At 38.8% G+C, this 16,425-nt stretch overlaps 1 protein-coding gene across 2 annotated transcripts; it reads right to left on the bottom strand.

The window, feature by feature from the left end:
• Positions 1-1,802: 1,802 nt before the first annotated feature.
• Positions 1,803-14,047, bottom strand: LOC139967924 (monocarboxylate transporter 10-like). 2 transcript variants are annotated; one of them, XM_071972146.1, is made up of 7 exons: positions 13,751-14,047; positions 8,696-9,057; positions 7,632-7,772; positions 6,898-7,277; positions 6,329-6,554; positions 5,549-5,692; positions 1,803-4,477 (listed from the first exon to the last, which is right to left on the bottom strand). In XM_071972146.1, exons 2-7 carry the CDS (start codon positions 8,877-8,879, stop codon positions 4,290-4,292), a joined length of 1,263 nt encoding a protein of 420 aa, XP_071828247.1. In that variant the 5' UTR covers positions 8,880-9,057; positions 13,751-14,047; the 3' UTR covers positions 1,803-4,289. The 2 variants fall into 2 exon arrangements, with proteins under 2 accessions (XP_071828247.1, XP_071828246.1); XM_071972145.1 differs by having other exon boundaries at positions 7,632-7,928; positions 13,751-14,045.
• Between the last annotated feature and the right edge of the window lie 2,378 nt (positions 14,048-16,425).

Raw genomic sequence — 16,425 nt, 5'->3', positions numbered from 1 at the left:
ACGTTACAATCTGCAGCTTTGCGGCTGGACTTTATTCATGTTTTATCAGGAAGGAAAATAAATCAGTGCGCTCCGCGCGCAGTGCTCACATTTTGTTGCCTTGGGCTTTGGGCAAAAAATCGAAATATCGAGCGTGGGGTTCATGCGGCCCCCTCCTTCATCATAATTATTCCATGTGGCCCTCCTCAGCAAAAGGTTGGACAACCCTGATATAAACCATTACCCCTTAGCTGTAGCCAATTATACCAGAGTGATAACCCCTTGACCCTAGATACCTGCCAGGGTACATTTTTTTGGTATACAAAAAGTTATATGTGCGAAGTAGTGTAGAAATTGTTAGTGAAATTATTGCATTATAAAGTTGGGCGTCAACCAAGTATAGTAGAACGAGTACAGAGGAAGAAAGAATAAATTGCCGTTTAAAGGCAAAACTCTTGCGTTTGTATTAATTATTATTTGGAGGAGTCACTAAGATCCAAAACCTTGAAGAACACCATGGTGATGATCACCAACTGTGATACATATCTTGAACAATTAACAAAATTGGTTATCTTCAGATCTAGATGAATAAGATCTCCCCCTCCCCCTCCCCACCCCCCCCCCCCACATACCTAAAATATTGACTTTAAGATACAGTCAGTGATCACTATCGTTGCAATACAAACCATCTCGCGGGGAAAAACCGGAAAATAATTTACAAGTTTGAATTTGCTATTTCTTAATACTTTCTTAAAATCTCATCCCTTTTCTTTCAAAGGTTGTTGCAATCCGGTCATATACGTATACCTTACGAGGTAAGAAGGAAATGAATATTTTCGCTTAAGCAAATAACCTCGTCCCCTTCCCCGCATGTCCAATTGGGTGTGCCATCAGTCGAATTCCAGTTTTGTTGTTGTTGGCATCACATCCAACAGACGAAACGTGAGGTTGGGAACAGGTCACGTGACAAAAAACTGACAATTATCAACGATAGGTTTACAGACGCGTAAACAAACACCTTATTTTTAATAGATGGTGCTATGTCAATTATCTATTACCGTAGAATCTACGGTTACAGTGTTGTCTCATTTCTATCTGATTATCCTGCACGGTTCTTAGACTTCGCTAGTTTTTTGTTTGCCGTCACGCAAAATTGCATATACCAAAAACAAAGGAGGATAAAATCAAGGTTGGGTTCCCAATTTCCAACTTTTTTCCGGCATTGTTCTCAAGATGTAATGTTATCATGTTATATTTCTTATATTATTCCTATTAGTGAATTGTTCTGTCAGATATATTGGTTGATATGGGTCGTGATTGATACTCATGTAACATACTTTTTGGATTAGAAAGTGGTTTAAAAATTGTTGAATTATTTGCTCTTCAGTGATTTAAAGGCATTAAGAATTGGCCTAAATAGCGTACCGCCATCGTTAAAAAGTTAACTTTCTGTTGCTTGCAAGTGACGTTTCTCTCTTGTCGCTACATAATGCAGACAGTAATGAAACGTGATATCTGCTTATCTTTAGCTGGACCTGAGATGTCCATCGCTGTATCGTTTGTACATTGTGCTGTGGGTATTGACCGCAGCTGTATGTACTGACATGTACACTAGTGTCTAATTACCGACGGTAGCAAGCTGTGTGTGTATTTTCTGGGATCGATGGTGGTGTCTAACACTTCTGTTACACCACATTAGAGCTAGGTCAGATTACCGCCATTAGACGTTTCTTTTTGCACGAGTCTTCACACCCTTTAAGTGGTAAAAACAAAAAAAAAGCATAACAAAAGCCAAAGTATATATAACAAAAAGACACGATATATTCTGTAATCGCTTGGCCTTTATTACATCTTTCTTCTTCTTTATTTTTCTATAAAATTGTGAAAGTTCACTATAACATGAAATATTAAGACAGCGCAGTATAGAAAATGTAAAAAAAATATAACATTTCATGAAACATATATACAACTGCACTAACATTCGTCAAATCGAAGTAAGAACAATTCTCTAAAGATACATTTTCTCATAGCACTTTAATATCACAACGATATGAACTTGAGGTTTCTGTTAGTAACAAGTTACAAGTACTTTGTGAGGCTGTCATTTGTGGTTCTTAGTACCACTAACAACAGATCATTATAATTTCGCGTATTTCATTACAAATATCAATGCATGCTCATGAATCTTTTTTGTAAACTTTCTCAAGTCTTCAGGTTACTTAATAAGGGGTAACGTTGAAAACATGAAACCTCCCAAACGGAATCATTATTGTTACTTGGGGAGGGGAGTGGGGGAGGGGAGGGGGCGGGAATCTGTTGTTCTTTATATGTGTCTTATGATATGTACGCTTATATGTGTGTTCGTCTCGTCAAAAAATCTGAAAAATTGCCATTTTAACGAGAAGGTCTAAACCTAAAAAGTAGTACAAAAATCTAGTCAGAAATTTTGTACTAAGTTTGAAAAACGGAAATTTGAGCAGATTTGTCCAGTTTTGCACGGTTAGTACATCTCGTTAGAACGGTAATTTCCAGTCGTTTAAGAATGGGTAGCAGTCGTCAATGCAATGTCACTTCTACGCTTCCGTAGCTACTAGAATGCCCCCCCCCCCCCTCGCCGGAACGAAAGTAACATCGGGAAAGAAACCACCCAAAACCTCTCTTGGATTAAATGCATCTTTGTATTTATGTAAGTATGGAGTTAGTTTATAGATAATACATACTACACGGAAGAGACCTCCGCTAGTTTCCTTACACGCTTGCATGGAGCAACAAATTAAACAGACAGTATAAGTAGCACAATTTGATGTCAAATATGAATACATTACTTAAATCAACCACAAGCAAATTGATAGATTTATATATGTATGTATGGATCTGCATTAGTGGTTAATTTTCGAATGTATTGAACAGAGTTATGTTCACAGTTCTTTCCGAAATTGAGATCCTCAAGTATTTTCGGGTTGGATAGCATCATGATTGAACTCGAGTTTAAGAGCAAATATGTCACCAGAATGGACTAGTATTGTTCGATAAATTGGGCACGGTGTACAGTGCTATGCGAACTACCTTTACTGGTTTGCACTCGTAGATAAAAATTAAAAAAACATCAGTGACGCTATAGCCTATATAGGTTAGGGCGTCCGCTTAAAGGATTTTTCCCATGCCTTTCTTAAAAATCTTATAATTGCAATTGGGATTTTTGAAATGAACTGACAAAATCTTAGAGTCAAAAATATCATATATTTTGTAAAAAGGATTTTTAAACGTCGAAATTCATAATTCAAAAAATCTTGAACAAGTCACGTGTAAGATGGGTGATGACGTAGGAGCTACAAATTGGTTTGAGTGCTTTCCCTGTACTGTATACAAACATCGCAATTGTCAGTGCATAAACCTATTCAGAGTGGCAGTGGAATTCCGGGATAAATACCTTGCAGTTGTCCAGGTAAGATAAGCAATATGTAAATCAATATTTCATCTTTTAACAACTTGTTTTTCAGATACATGTTGGTCACGGAAAGTTAGTTTTATGGCCTAAAAAAAATCGACCGTAGCGTAGGTCGAGACTTAGGACACGCCAAACTGTGTACCTAGACTCGTATATACTTGGCCTAGTCCGAAGCCAAGAACAGAATGAAAACCCGGCGAGTAAGTCGTAATTTTATATTTTAATATATATCGAAACATGGATCAACGTCTTTTCTACGTAATGGAAGATAAAAATTGCGTAAATATAAATAATAAAAGGAAGCATAAATATTACTACGCGTTACTAGTACAGCTAGTTTCGATTTGGCCTACGTACTGTTGTTTTTGCCAACATGTATGATTACTAGGCGTCCGTGAATTCCGGCTCGAAATTATACCCCACGGGTCCGTCGTAATTTTCAGCCATTGAAGGTAAGCAGTAGCCACGCAATCAAAAGAAAAATGTTTCCATTTGTAAATATTAAAAACGGTATAGGTAAATAAGCAAATCCAAAGAGTAATAATAGTTGAAAGACGATTCGTACCGACAGCCGAGTGCAGTATCAGATAACGCGTAAGGGTTGTATTTGTCGCTGCTACGTCACAGGTCGAGCGAGGTCAATGTTGGCAAAGGAAAACCCGTCGTTTTTTATATCAAAAATTAACTTAAAAACATCATTATTTCTGCCTTCCTGGATCACTTTCAAATGAACGTAATGCATGTATTTGAAGTTTATTATATTAGTAAGCATATATGTAAACACAAAATAGCATGGGACTATTCCTTTAACGAGCAAGAAGTCCCGGGTCGAATTTCCAATTGGGGCTGTAAATTCAGAAGTTTAAACATTTGTTTCCTTCATTAGGGCAAATTGCACAGCTCCAATATGCTGATTGCATCTTGTAAGTTTCCTTCTACGCATGCGTTTATGCGCATGTAAAAGGACGAGCATCAGTCCCCCAATGAGATACAGCAAGGCATTGATGATGAAGGCGTACGTATATGAGCCGGTTGCATCGTAGATTGCACCTATTTGCGGGAATAAATTACAAAAGAAAATGATAATCAGTTTACTATTATATCTGCATGACATGAATCTTTGTAGGCAGAACAGACGGTTCTCATGGTTGCAATATTCCGTAACATAAAATAGATGTTCGGAATGCACCACACTAGCTAGTGGCATCGGCTATCGTATAGTAATGCGTTGAACAACCATCTCTACGCTATTGACAACCATCTCTACGCTATTCATGACAATGAATTGCATTGCATTATTGCATTGCAGTGTATATGTGCAATATGTATTTACAAGCTTGCAAAAGTTGGTCACTTGCTTTTAAATAAAATAACAGGCTATTGTATGTTAGCTTCAAGTCAGCGCTCACCAGCAAAGGAACTGGTTTTTCATATAACAAAAGCCAAAACATCGCTGATCCTTATCTGAGGTTTAATTACAGGTTCCGCCCTCTCATCTCCCGTTCTCTCTCCCGCCCCCCCCCCCCCTCGCTCCTCCCAAATGGAATAGAAGATTCAGCGGAATTATTGCAGTGCGCAAGCGCGCTACAATATTGGCATTGCTGACCAAGTGATGAACGATACTAACATGACTGGACGTTGAAACCTTAAGTTTTATTTAGTCTGTGTACATTTGCAGTTTCAGAGGCAAGCTGCGTAGCCAAATTATTCTGAGCCTGTCACGGCGCTAACAAGCGCCCTCACTTTGTAGGTACCTAAATGACTTTACTCCCTGGTGTGTTGTCCGCCAAAAAAATAACACCATGAACAAGCGAAAAGTTCTTTCTAATACTGCAAGCACTCCATGCGCACTACAATACTGCGTATTTGCAGGCAAAATGCAGTTCTAATGAAACTAGATGATTTTTTGTTGTTGAAACTAACAAGAAAAATCATGAACGTAAATGAGAAAAAACCTTTTCCCGAATATCTCATACTACTCGATCATGACTTGGACAAAGTCTCCATGGGATCCGAAAATGTCAAATCACTGCTATTTATGCCTACTTGTTGCACTATGCACCTGTTCTGTTAATATTTTCTGACATATGGAATAACCTAATGACCTCTTGTTTAACATACCTGCTGGCAATGTCCCGATTGTGAATCCAATACCGAGAGATAGCATTGCTAGTGTAATACCCTGGTCGGAATTATCGGCTTCTAAAAGTGTTACGGCGGCTCTGTATGGTAATGTATTGTACCAGCCTCTAAAGACGCCTATGACTGTATAGAAAAGAACAGATGGTAAACAGAGAGAGGTGAACGTCTTCGAACAGGGAAGAGAGACCGAGGGATGAGAGACAGAGAGAGAAAGAGAGGGAGGAGGGTGCGGGCGGGGGGGGGGGGGTGATAGTAAGATCGAGGGTTTTTCTACCTAAAGTAAAGAACACTTCGTCGTATTATTTACTTCATTATTGTTAAAAATTTCATTAATCAGTTGATATATATCGTAGGTATATTGCATTTGAAAACATGAATTAGTGAATATGTGTCAGTTAATTAATAACGAAATAAATAATAATAATAATAATTAGGCAATTCAATGACAAGAGGGAAATTTTTCCTCAAATTTCTAACCTCAACCATGGAAAATGTCATGTGTAAAATACCTCTCAAGTCCAAAATAGTATTATAGTATTAATAAATTTCTCGGTAATACAGTGAGCACATATTTCATATATTTCACAGATATCAAAATATCATATTTGACTACCATCAGCTGGGATCCTCTTCACAACCCAATATTTGAAATGACAAGGTTCTTATAAAATGTCAAGTGGATTTTTTTGTGTACGGTTTTCGTGCGTCTGAGTGTGTGCATTAAAGTGTAGGCTATTCAATTTAAATCGGTTTACTTACACAAGCAACATATAGAAAGAACTATTTTCACGGGGCAGACTACAAATAGGACGGACACTACTGCCATGATGAAGTTAGTTGTTGTCAGTAAATTGACTTCCTTCCATGGAAGTTTATTCATAAAGAATACAAGGAAAAGTTTCCCACATACATCGCTAACCGTCATAATCGTGACGTAGAGAAGGATGTCGCCTTCGATCATCGCGATACTTTCAAAGTAACTGATCTGAAACAAAGAAATCAAATTGTCAGTTTGTTGTCTTGAAATTGTGTCACTCACCATTTTCGAGCGAGAGGGGAAAAAAAGCAACGCTCTGGAAATCTAAGAAAGTTTTGCAGATAAGTATAAGAATGATATTTTATTCTGTGGAAAATGGCACATACATCGCTAATTACGGAAGAAACAATAAACATTGCTTCTATCCCCATTTGACATGCAGGCATAACGTGAGGGTTGCGGTGGGTATGCAGCCCCACGGCCCGTGTGGAAAAAAAGGATATAAACAAAATATGAAAGAATATGAAACTGTGAAGATTTCATTCCAAGTTGAATTGCCACCGATACTTACAACATTCACCCAAAATACGGACCACGACATGGCAGGCAACATCAAAGCACCGAAAATGAGCCACGCCCTCCAAAACGTCAATAGACGCATCCAACTATTCCTTTCTTCGTATATTATGACGTCATATGGCGTGTTTTTTGGTCTCATGGGATGCTCCTCTTCTGCCTCTTCCTCTTGGTGTAACTTTTGTATATTCTTCAAGGAACCATTTGTCTTATCTTCCTCCAATGATATTCTTCTAAAATGTTTCTCGTTTAGACTGATTAAGAAAGAAGCTGGAATCGCAAAGATTGCAGCAAAGACTGACGTCATCTGAATTGTGAATCGCCAACCGTAAATGGGGATGAACTTCTCATAGGCAATGGTAACCAAGACAACCGCTGCAAGAAAGAAAGAAAAAATAATATATATATATATATATATATATATATATATATATATTTATATATAAAATAACACATTCGAAATAAATAAAAATAAACAAATTTAAATAATTTCGTATGGATATATCCTTTCAAAGATTGTCTTAAAAAAACGCTTGACCTATAGCTTAACTATGTATAGTATAATCAGCCCAGTACCAACTCCTCGCAATGCGCATGCCCGAGTGTAGCTTAAGTGCTGCCACAGAGCGTATATACGAAATATGGATACATCTACATATAGCCTTAATTATTGCTGAAGTGAGACTAAAATTGAGTATAGCAACACATAGAGGACATTTATATCCTTACCCATTGCACCACCGGCCGAAGGTATCCCGGCAGCTCTCGTTTGAGCACTCGATGAGAAATATTTGAACAAGACGCACAGTATTGAATGTATGCATACTCCAGAGGTAGAACCGCAGAAGAATCCCATGAACAGTAGGACTCCTATGTAATTAGACATGAAGGAAGACGTCAGATAGCAGATTGCACAGCTCACAGATCCGAGTACTGCCGTCAAACGATATCCGATATAACTCTCTATTAACACTGCTACGGGGCTGATTAAAAAATTGCTAGCCCAGGCAACCGAGCCAATCCAACCTGTTGCAAACAAGAAATTGTCACTACCATTTGTATAAATACAGACCAAGTGAATAGAGACGCATTAGTCCAACACTCTTCTTGAAAATTTATTATACATTGCTGAGATATAAGAATTTAAATATTCATTTATTTAAATCAGTATATTTAATAAATAAATAAATAATTAGTGATATCGTGCATGCATGCATGCATAGACAACACACCAAACTGATCCCCCCCCCCCGGCAATATCTTGCACTGACGCAACTTTGACTCATCCGCAACTAGAAACACTTTTAAAATCATAATTTCAGTACCATATTCAAAGAAAACAAATGAAGTTTTTGTTGTGGCCTTATGTGACAATCAATTTGCAATATCACTCACTCAAATGATTTGAATGTTATAACATTTGTGTTTCACACACGTGCACACACGCACACACACCTGGGTGTGTTTTACATTCAGACCGAGGACCCCATTGTTTTTTCCATTGTTCAAATCCACGTACCCTAACCTTAACAATACCCCATGACAATAGAATTCTTTCGAGGACGTGGTTATTCTGTAGAAATCACATCCGAGGACCCAGGAACTCTTTAGGTCAAGTCCTCGGTCAGAATACAAAACAAGTGCACACACACACACACAAACACACGCGCACACGCACAAACAGCGCATACAGCGTACGGTTCCGTGAGAAATCTTCATAGAAAAGACAATCGGAAACGAATGTTGTACCTCTCTGTTTTGCACGTAACCGTACTGACGCGAGCTATACTGACCTGCTTCCACAGCTGTTATATTGAGATCGTCTTGTAACCCGGTAAAGAGTCTACCGTATGAGTTCATGGGAGCTAATAAACCACCAAATATGAAAAATGATGCCACACACATCAGACACCCATGGATGAGCCTTGGCGATGACGCCATTTTGTGGCCTCTAATCTTATAACCAGCACTGGTCATCGACGTTCCTATACCAGGGCTAACAACACCCTAGTCGTATAACCGTACGCATGTTTATGGGATGTTACGAATGTTTGAAACGTTAACAAATGCGCTTTTGGGTAACTGTTACTGCCCGTCATGTTGGATAAGCCCTTCAGCAATCTTCCGCATCTGCAACCCGGCTTCAGTCATAGAGCTGTGAGTAAATAAAGGCAATAAATAAAGGTATATAAAGAGTTCTTGATTTCCAACTCATTACGATTTTCATTTATATATATATATATATATATATATATATATATATATATATATATATATATATATATATATATATATATATATATATATATATATATATATATATATATATAGTCCGTTCAAAGTATCTCTTTCGAGATCCGGCTTTAGGAATCACAAATGATTTTCGAGTTGGTTAGCATCATGTTTGATCTCTAGAGTAAGGCTAAATATGTCTCCAAAAACAGAACTAGTATTGTTCGATACAGTTGACAAACGCCTACAGTGGAATTACGATCTTCCTTACCGGTTTCGAACCTCTGGACACACAATCAGCGTCCATATCCTAGTGGTTAGGGTGTCCGCGTACAGAGCGGGAGGCCCGTGGTTCGAATCCCGGTGGAGGCTGAAAGTTTTTTCACTGTTCTTGATTTTCCAACTCATTACGATTTTCATTTATATAATATATATATATATATACACACACATATACACATATATATACACACAAGGAATTTATTAAGATGGGGTGGCACCCTTTGGGTCGTTGAAGCAGCAACCCATATAGGGGACAGGATTGGTTGTCGTCTTCCCCACAAAAAAAATATTTTTAGACAACCAACGGTACATTCGAAACATAGACACTATAAATTTGATGTACAACTAATCTAACGCAAGTTTGTGCTAATAACAACCGGGCGGGTGTATATACCGTACCCGCAAAACTGTATCCGCGCCCGATACATTTTTTTGGAAAACTATAATTAATTTGATGTCAATGTGTTAGGCCAATGTTTCACTAGGCTAATGTTATGTTTTACCTATTCCAGCATGTCACAACTGTATCTCTACTATATTAGAAATTATTATTTAATTGGAAAAGAAAGTCGCGTTTTTTCTTCTTTCAAATTGATTGTGATTGCGGTTTCAGAGCACTAGAGATATAACTCGGCGTCTTTATTAGCAGACGGCTTGCAATGTTTAACCTGTATCATGGATACCTGACAATCTGTCTTCTATAACAGCAATACAAGAGAAATTTTACAAATTTTACATAAAAAATCGTGGAAAAACATAGGAACAATTTGAAAATATCCAAATAAAATAAGAATTTTGGGGGATGGGGGGGGGGGTGGTTAACATGATACCCCTGCAAAACAAAACTTGTAGGCTATCATACAATTATATATCGAAAAACTAACTGAATATGCTCCACGTTCATAACGCAGGTCAAAACAGACCACCAAACTGCAGTGTGGTTTCGATGATGATACTTTAATAATCTTAAGTCTTTTGACCAAAAAACTAGCAGCAAGCAACTTGTCTCAAAACTGATTAAATTGTTGTATATTTTGCAAATTTTGGCTGATGGCATGTAGGAAATGCCTTAATAAATAATTTAGGAGATGTTTTGCCACCTTTGGTGTATTGGTATTCTGACACGAAACATTTCTCCCAAGCTATCTTATGTTTTCCTTTGAGTTTGGAAGATTTGCTTCGGAAAAGCGAAGAAGCCAATCAGGTTTGCCAATTGGGCCCACTTCCTCAAAATGTTTATTCAAAGCCCTGCCTCCCGCATTGAACAACCACTTGGCCTTAGATTGCTTTATACACTGCGAGACCATCGCTTATTGCTGTGGAAGAAACATGATCTCACATGACACGCAATTTCGTAATAATAATATGAATAAAGATTTTGTGGTTTGCATAAGTTTAAGCCCCTCTTTGGAGAAATGTCCAAGACGTTTGTATCGGACAGATCCTCGGGCATGTAATATACAGTGGACAATCACTTTCGTGGTAGGTAGAAACGGACTCTGAGGCATGTACAGTTGCACGCGAGAAAAAGAGTATTACAAACGACTTGGCCAAGACTACTCAAAGGTTAGCATAAAGTGCTCCCCAACCTATAAGTTCTGCGGGAATCTTCTTTATTTTCAGCCAGGATTTTCTAAAGTGCCTTCAATCACCTTCAATCCTCCAGATATTTATAGCATCTGTAGTTTGTTTCATCCTCTTCCACATCCAAGCATGTTAAAAAAAAAATCACGATAGTAGTTCACTTTAGGACAAGTTTCCGACAATGGTTAACCTTTCAGGGGGACGTGCACTACACTCTAATTTGTGGTACGGTACCTATGGTAGCTTACGCCCATTAAAAGACCCATTGACTTACACACTAAATCACAAAAGTAATGTGGTCTCTAAGTCTAGATAGAAGTTTTTCACTAGCTAAAGGCTACCCATCACCGGATAGCTGACAAGTTGGCCTGTCATGGCACCTTCAATTTTCCGTATCATGACCATGTAGATTTTTTGCTATCCGAGCCGGAAGTTTTCGTCACTTGTAAACAAACCTCTTCACTCAGTGGTAAACAATTTTCCTACGCTGCTCCTAGGAGGCCTAAAGGGGTCTAAAATTGCCTGAATTGACCCAATTTTCAAACCACATGTACTTCCATTCATGCTCTTCAACATGCAAGCCACAAAAAACTAGATATGATTGATAACAGGTCAAAAAATGTTCTCCTGCTGCTTTTTGGCACTTTTCCTGAAGGAGAACAATCGAGCGGATGGATATAGATTCTAATAGGAGTATGCCAGCTTAAAATGCTATAGAAGGTGGCATACAAGTCAGAGTCTACATCAATCCGCCCCAAGTGTTCTCCTCGGGAAAAGTGCCAAAGAGCAGGAGGAGAACATTTTCTTTTATATGTTATCAATTAGGATCTGTTGTTGTTGTTGTGTGGCTTGCAAATTGAAGAGCATGAATGGAAGTACATGTCTATTACGATGTTTGCTCTCATTTATTCATTCAATCTATAATTTAACCCTCTTCAATGATTGTGGATATTTCATCTCATCCATGTTAACTGTTGATAAGTCTTAGCAATTGTAAACGTTTATTAATGAATTTTGGAACTAAAACCGATGACCCGGAAGATGAAAAACATTTATATGAAGAAACAAACATAACTATGGGCTACACTGCAATAACTGAGTTTAATTTCACTTTCAGGAAATCTTTCCAGATTCGTTCAGCCAGATTATCGCTAGAATTACATACCGTACAAAAAACTCATAACAGAAATATTATCCAGGAATAGAAAGACACCTGCAAATCGGAAGAATAGGCTTACATACTACCATGCATTCTCAAACAGATGTAACTGTTATCCATTGCGCTCAATAATACTATAGCTCCGGATGCTTTTTTTTTTAAGGGAAAGTCGCCCAGGAGAGAACCTGGGCACGAAAAACAAACTACCAAACGACTGGTCCGCTCTCAGCCCAGTCCCCTTGCATCGGGACTGTGACTGTGTGATCATCGTCAGGTGTGCATCACCATTCCCCTCGAAAGGGAACAGATACTACACATAGCTCCGGATGCTCTTACTATTATTAATGGAGACTTTAATTCATTGTAGTCTAAAGAAGAGCAGTGTGTACTATATGTTATCAGCATGTCAAGTGTACAGCCCGGGTTGCCGCTACCCTAGACCTACTCTACTAAAACGTTAAAGATGCATACCTCTCATATTCAGTTACCAACACTTGGAAAAGCCGATCACAACCTAGTTAACCTTGTACCTAAGTACAGACCTATTGTACAGAGACAAAAGCCCACTATACTTACCATTGACATTGTTACAGCCTGCAGATATAACTGGATGTAGTCAATCCAGATATACAGATTAAGTTATATCTGATCTTTATAAACCAGATATAAGTTGATAAGCAGTTATTCCAGATATACATATGAAGTTCAATCTGGCCATATAACACCAATGATATAACTGAATAAATAGTTATTCCAGATATGCAGATAAAGATTAATCTGGCCATATATATAGCCATGAATTACTGGATATGTAGTCAATCCAGATATGCAGATAAAGTTGTGTCTGGCCCAGATATGGATGCCATAAAATTTAACCAGATCAAATTTTATATGTGCCATATAAAACTCAGTTCATTTGATATCAAGTTATATCTGTCCAATTTTTTTATCTGGCCAGATATAAAATCCAGATCTGGAGAAGATCTGGCCCAGATTTATATTCCAGATCTGGATTCTTATATCTGGCCAGATCTGGGATTTCGGTAAGGGATGAAGTGGTGCATGCGGGCATATGGTTGTAAATTAGGTCTACTCTCAAGATTGTGCTAATAACCACTATTACTAAGTTCTGAGTGTGGTTGAAAGGCGGTGTGTGCATGGGGGGGGGGGGAGGGAGGGCTGCATCTTCTGGATCCGCGCCTGTGTAGGCCTATTAGACATACATAGTCCTAACGTTCCAGTCAGGCATCCCCGCCCCCCTCCATTATTGGTGTTTTAATTGTACGTTATGAGAAACGTTATGGGAAGTTATGTTTACTATATATAGGGCCTATACTACGGTTCAAATTCAGATTTTATCATTTCGCTCATAATAGTAAATATCTAAAATGAGTTAAAGGGTTGACCATTCGGTTCCCAAACATGGTACAAAATGGATTACATGTGTATGATACCAAATTTACCGTTATTCAGGAAATACCGATGTTTACAATATCGTCACTGTGGCCAAAAGAAATTAAGAAGACTGGTCAAACAAACAGAGAAAGGAAGATAGAAGAAAATGAACGCTTGTGATCATGTTGACACTTACCTTATCTTTGGTCAACTGAATTTGTCTTGTTATTTGAAACCGACTTGTCAGTTCTACAATGATCCAATGCCTCACCGCTCTATTCGATAAACACATGAAACAAATTATTGAGTCTTTGCACTGCAGTGTGTTGATGCAAGAAATGCCTTGTGATATTTTCGCATGCATGCATGCATGCTTGTGAACAAAATCATCATTGTTTCCGATAATATATATAGCGAACCTATACCAACCCCACACATACAGCTATATATCCACGTATAATCAGTTTCAGTGTAAATGAACCTGCATGATGTCATATCGAACCCACGCAGAGCGGGTTAATGCACTACCGTACTGTGTAATGTGTGGCGCTCTGTGTGACTGTGTACAACAGGTGACGACAAAAAAAAAAACACTGGACAACAATACAAAGCTATATAGCAATTGACGCTATTGAATATTTTGTGTAGAAACTGTACAAAAAAAAATAGTTTTATAAACAAATGTATTGTGTCACGTCAACCGGATCTATTGTGTTAATTGATTTGTGTGTGTGTATAGCCTATATGTATATAAAAATAAGCAAATTCGTGTTGACGACTTGTGCATTAAAACGAATGCCCCCCCCCCCACCTCTCTCTCTGGATATACTATGTTGCACGTTGACAGCTACATATATATGATACGCAACATAATTCGTTATGAAATGTAATCACTGCGCTTTCAATTACACCATCGTTTTGTGTAACTGAAACAATGAATTACTCATCATGAACTTTGTGCGCCATCTATATATTAATTTCACCGGACGATTTCACCGGATATTTCACAAGTCTGCGTAAATGGCCGTATTGCTTTATACGGATTCTGTACCCGGCGTGACCTCTAATTATCATATATATATATATCAGGTGCGTATCCAGGGGGGGGCATTGGGGGCGCGCGCCCCCCGGGTAAGAAAAAGAGGAGAGAAAAAAAAAGAAGAAAAAAGGAAAAAAGAGGGGAAAAAAGAAGAGGAGGAGAGGAAGGAAGAGAAAAGAAAAAGAAGAAAGAGAGAAAAAGGAGAAAAAGAGGGAGTAAAAGAAAAACGCGAAGACACCGGGAAGAGAAAGAGGAACAGTGACATCATTACAGCGCTGAAGGGTAGCCAGTGACGGATCAATGATTTCGTAAAAGTTTGACTCACCCTACCCCTTACACCGACAACTCCATTTTTTGACGTTTCCATTTTCCTCTCTCACTAATGATCTATATATATATATACTATATATGGTCTATCATAACGCGTGTGTAGAATTGTGCTATCAAACCAACTGTGGCTGGTCTCGAACTCGATCGTGTCGTTGGGGAACATGACGATTTTTGGGATGGGGGCGACCGCCCGCCCCCCCCCCATTCAGCATTGTTTTAAATGATATCGCTAAGTAATTTCAAAATAGAAAGTGCTTAGATGCAACTTACAAGGCCTGGGAAGTGTCATTTCCAGCGATCTGGGAGACATTTTCGGCCAAAATTTGCTTGTACGCTTCGCGCTAACAAATGGTCCTGTGTAGTGCCATTTCCAGCGATCTGGGAGGCATTTTCGGCCAAAATTTTCTTGTACGCTTCGCGCCAACCTATGGTGGCGCTACGCCCTCCCTTGGCAAATTCCTCGCTACGCGCCTGTTCGAATTTGTGACGCAAACAGCAGATATCACATCATATCAGTGAGCATGAAAATGGCGTTCCAGGATGTAAAGCCTCAAAACTGTCCGACTTGCCTGAAAAAATAACCCAAAATTTTCGCGCGTTCAACGTCTTCATGTCAATATCATATAAGCAAGCATCGGTTAATACATCGCATGCCATCATGTACCGTACGGTCCGTTCAAATTGCGCGGTATACCGCGGGATGCTAATGTAAACAACGACATGTCTCATGTAGATGTATAAAAAGCATGGAGGTCCAATTATGTCAAAACTCTCTTTTACATTAGTAATGGCGAATTAGGGCCTGCACCCCCGCCGCGCAGTGGCGGAGCGTCCATATGGTCAGGGCGGCGCATGCCCCCCCCCCCTGACGGACTCAAATGGACTGCTGGCGCCTTTTTCAGCTCTTTACCACTTTTTACTTATTCTAGATTATTGACTTTTTTATTGCGCTCTCATCTACTTACTGACATTTGTCACATTTTGTTGGTGTCATTTGGAGATGACACCTATTTATTCTTCGTTTATCTGCAAATTAGCCAGGCCCGGAAAAGGTCATTTCCGGCGATCTAGGGAGTATCTTTACTCAAAAATTTTCTGTACGCTACGCGCCAACCAGTGGTGGCGCTCCGCTTAGATAGTGTTGAAAGCGCCCCTACAGACCATTCTCGCTCCTCCTGACCAATACCCCTAGCTCCGCCACTTCCGCCGCGCCTCCTAAGCCTATGTGTATAGTGTTCGGTTGAAGGAAATATCTGCTATTTTTTCATTTCCTTCAACCAAGTTTTATAATAGCCGTTATAAGAGGTTTTAATATTTCTACACCAATAAATTAACTGTGTCTGAATTTTCGAAAATTTCTGACCAACATTCTGCATCACACTTCCCTCTACTCGTGCAATTTTGACCAGTCTGTTAGGGGTTCAAGGAAGTTTTTCTATATTGGTTGTCCATAGATGAAATTGTGTACAACATTATGGGTATGTTTTCAAGTGAGTTTATTC

Source organism: Apostichopus japonicus, chromosome 5 (assembly GCF_037975245.1).
Source record: "Apostichopus japonicus isolate 1M-3 chromosome 5, ASM3797524v1, whole genome shotgun sequence".
Classification (NCBI taxonomy): domain Eukaryota; kingdom Metazoa; phylum Echinodermata; class Holothuroidea; order Aspidochirotida; family Stichopodidae; genus Apostichopus; species Apostichopus japonicus.
The sequence above is the reverse complement of the archived record's forward strand: the minus strand, read 5'-3'. Positions and strand labels throughout refer to the sequence as shown.

What these genes read in the sequence shown, in the direction of transcription:
- LOC139967924 (XM_071972145.1), bottom strand. Translation starts at nt 8,879, where the DNA reads ATGACCAGTGCTGGTTATAAGATTAGAGGCCACAAAATGGCGTCATCG. An exon ending in TCTTTCTATATGTTGCTTGT is followed by an intron (nt 5,693 to 6,328) that starts GTAAGTAAACCG and finishes TTTTCTATACAG; the next exon opens with TCATAGGCGTCTTTAGAGGC. An exon ending in AATCGGGACATTGCCAGCAG is followed by an intron (nt 4,478 to 5,548) that starts GTATGTTAAACA and finishes TCCCGCAAATAG; the next exon opens with GTGCAATCTACGATGCAACC.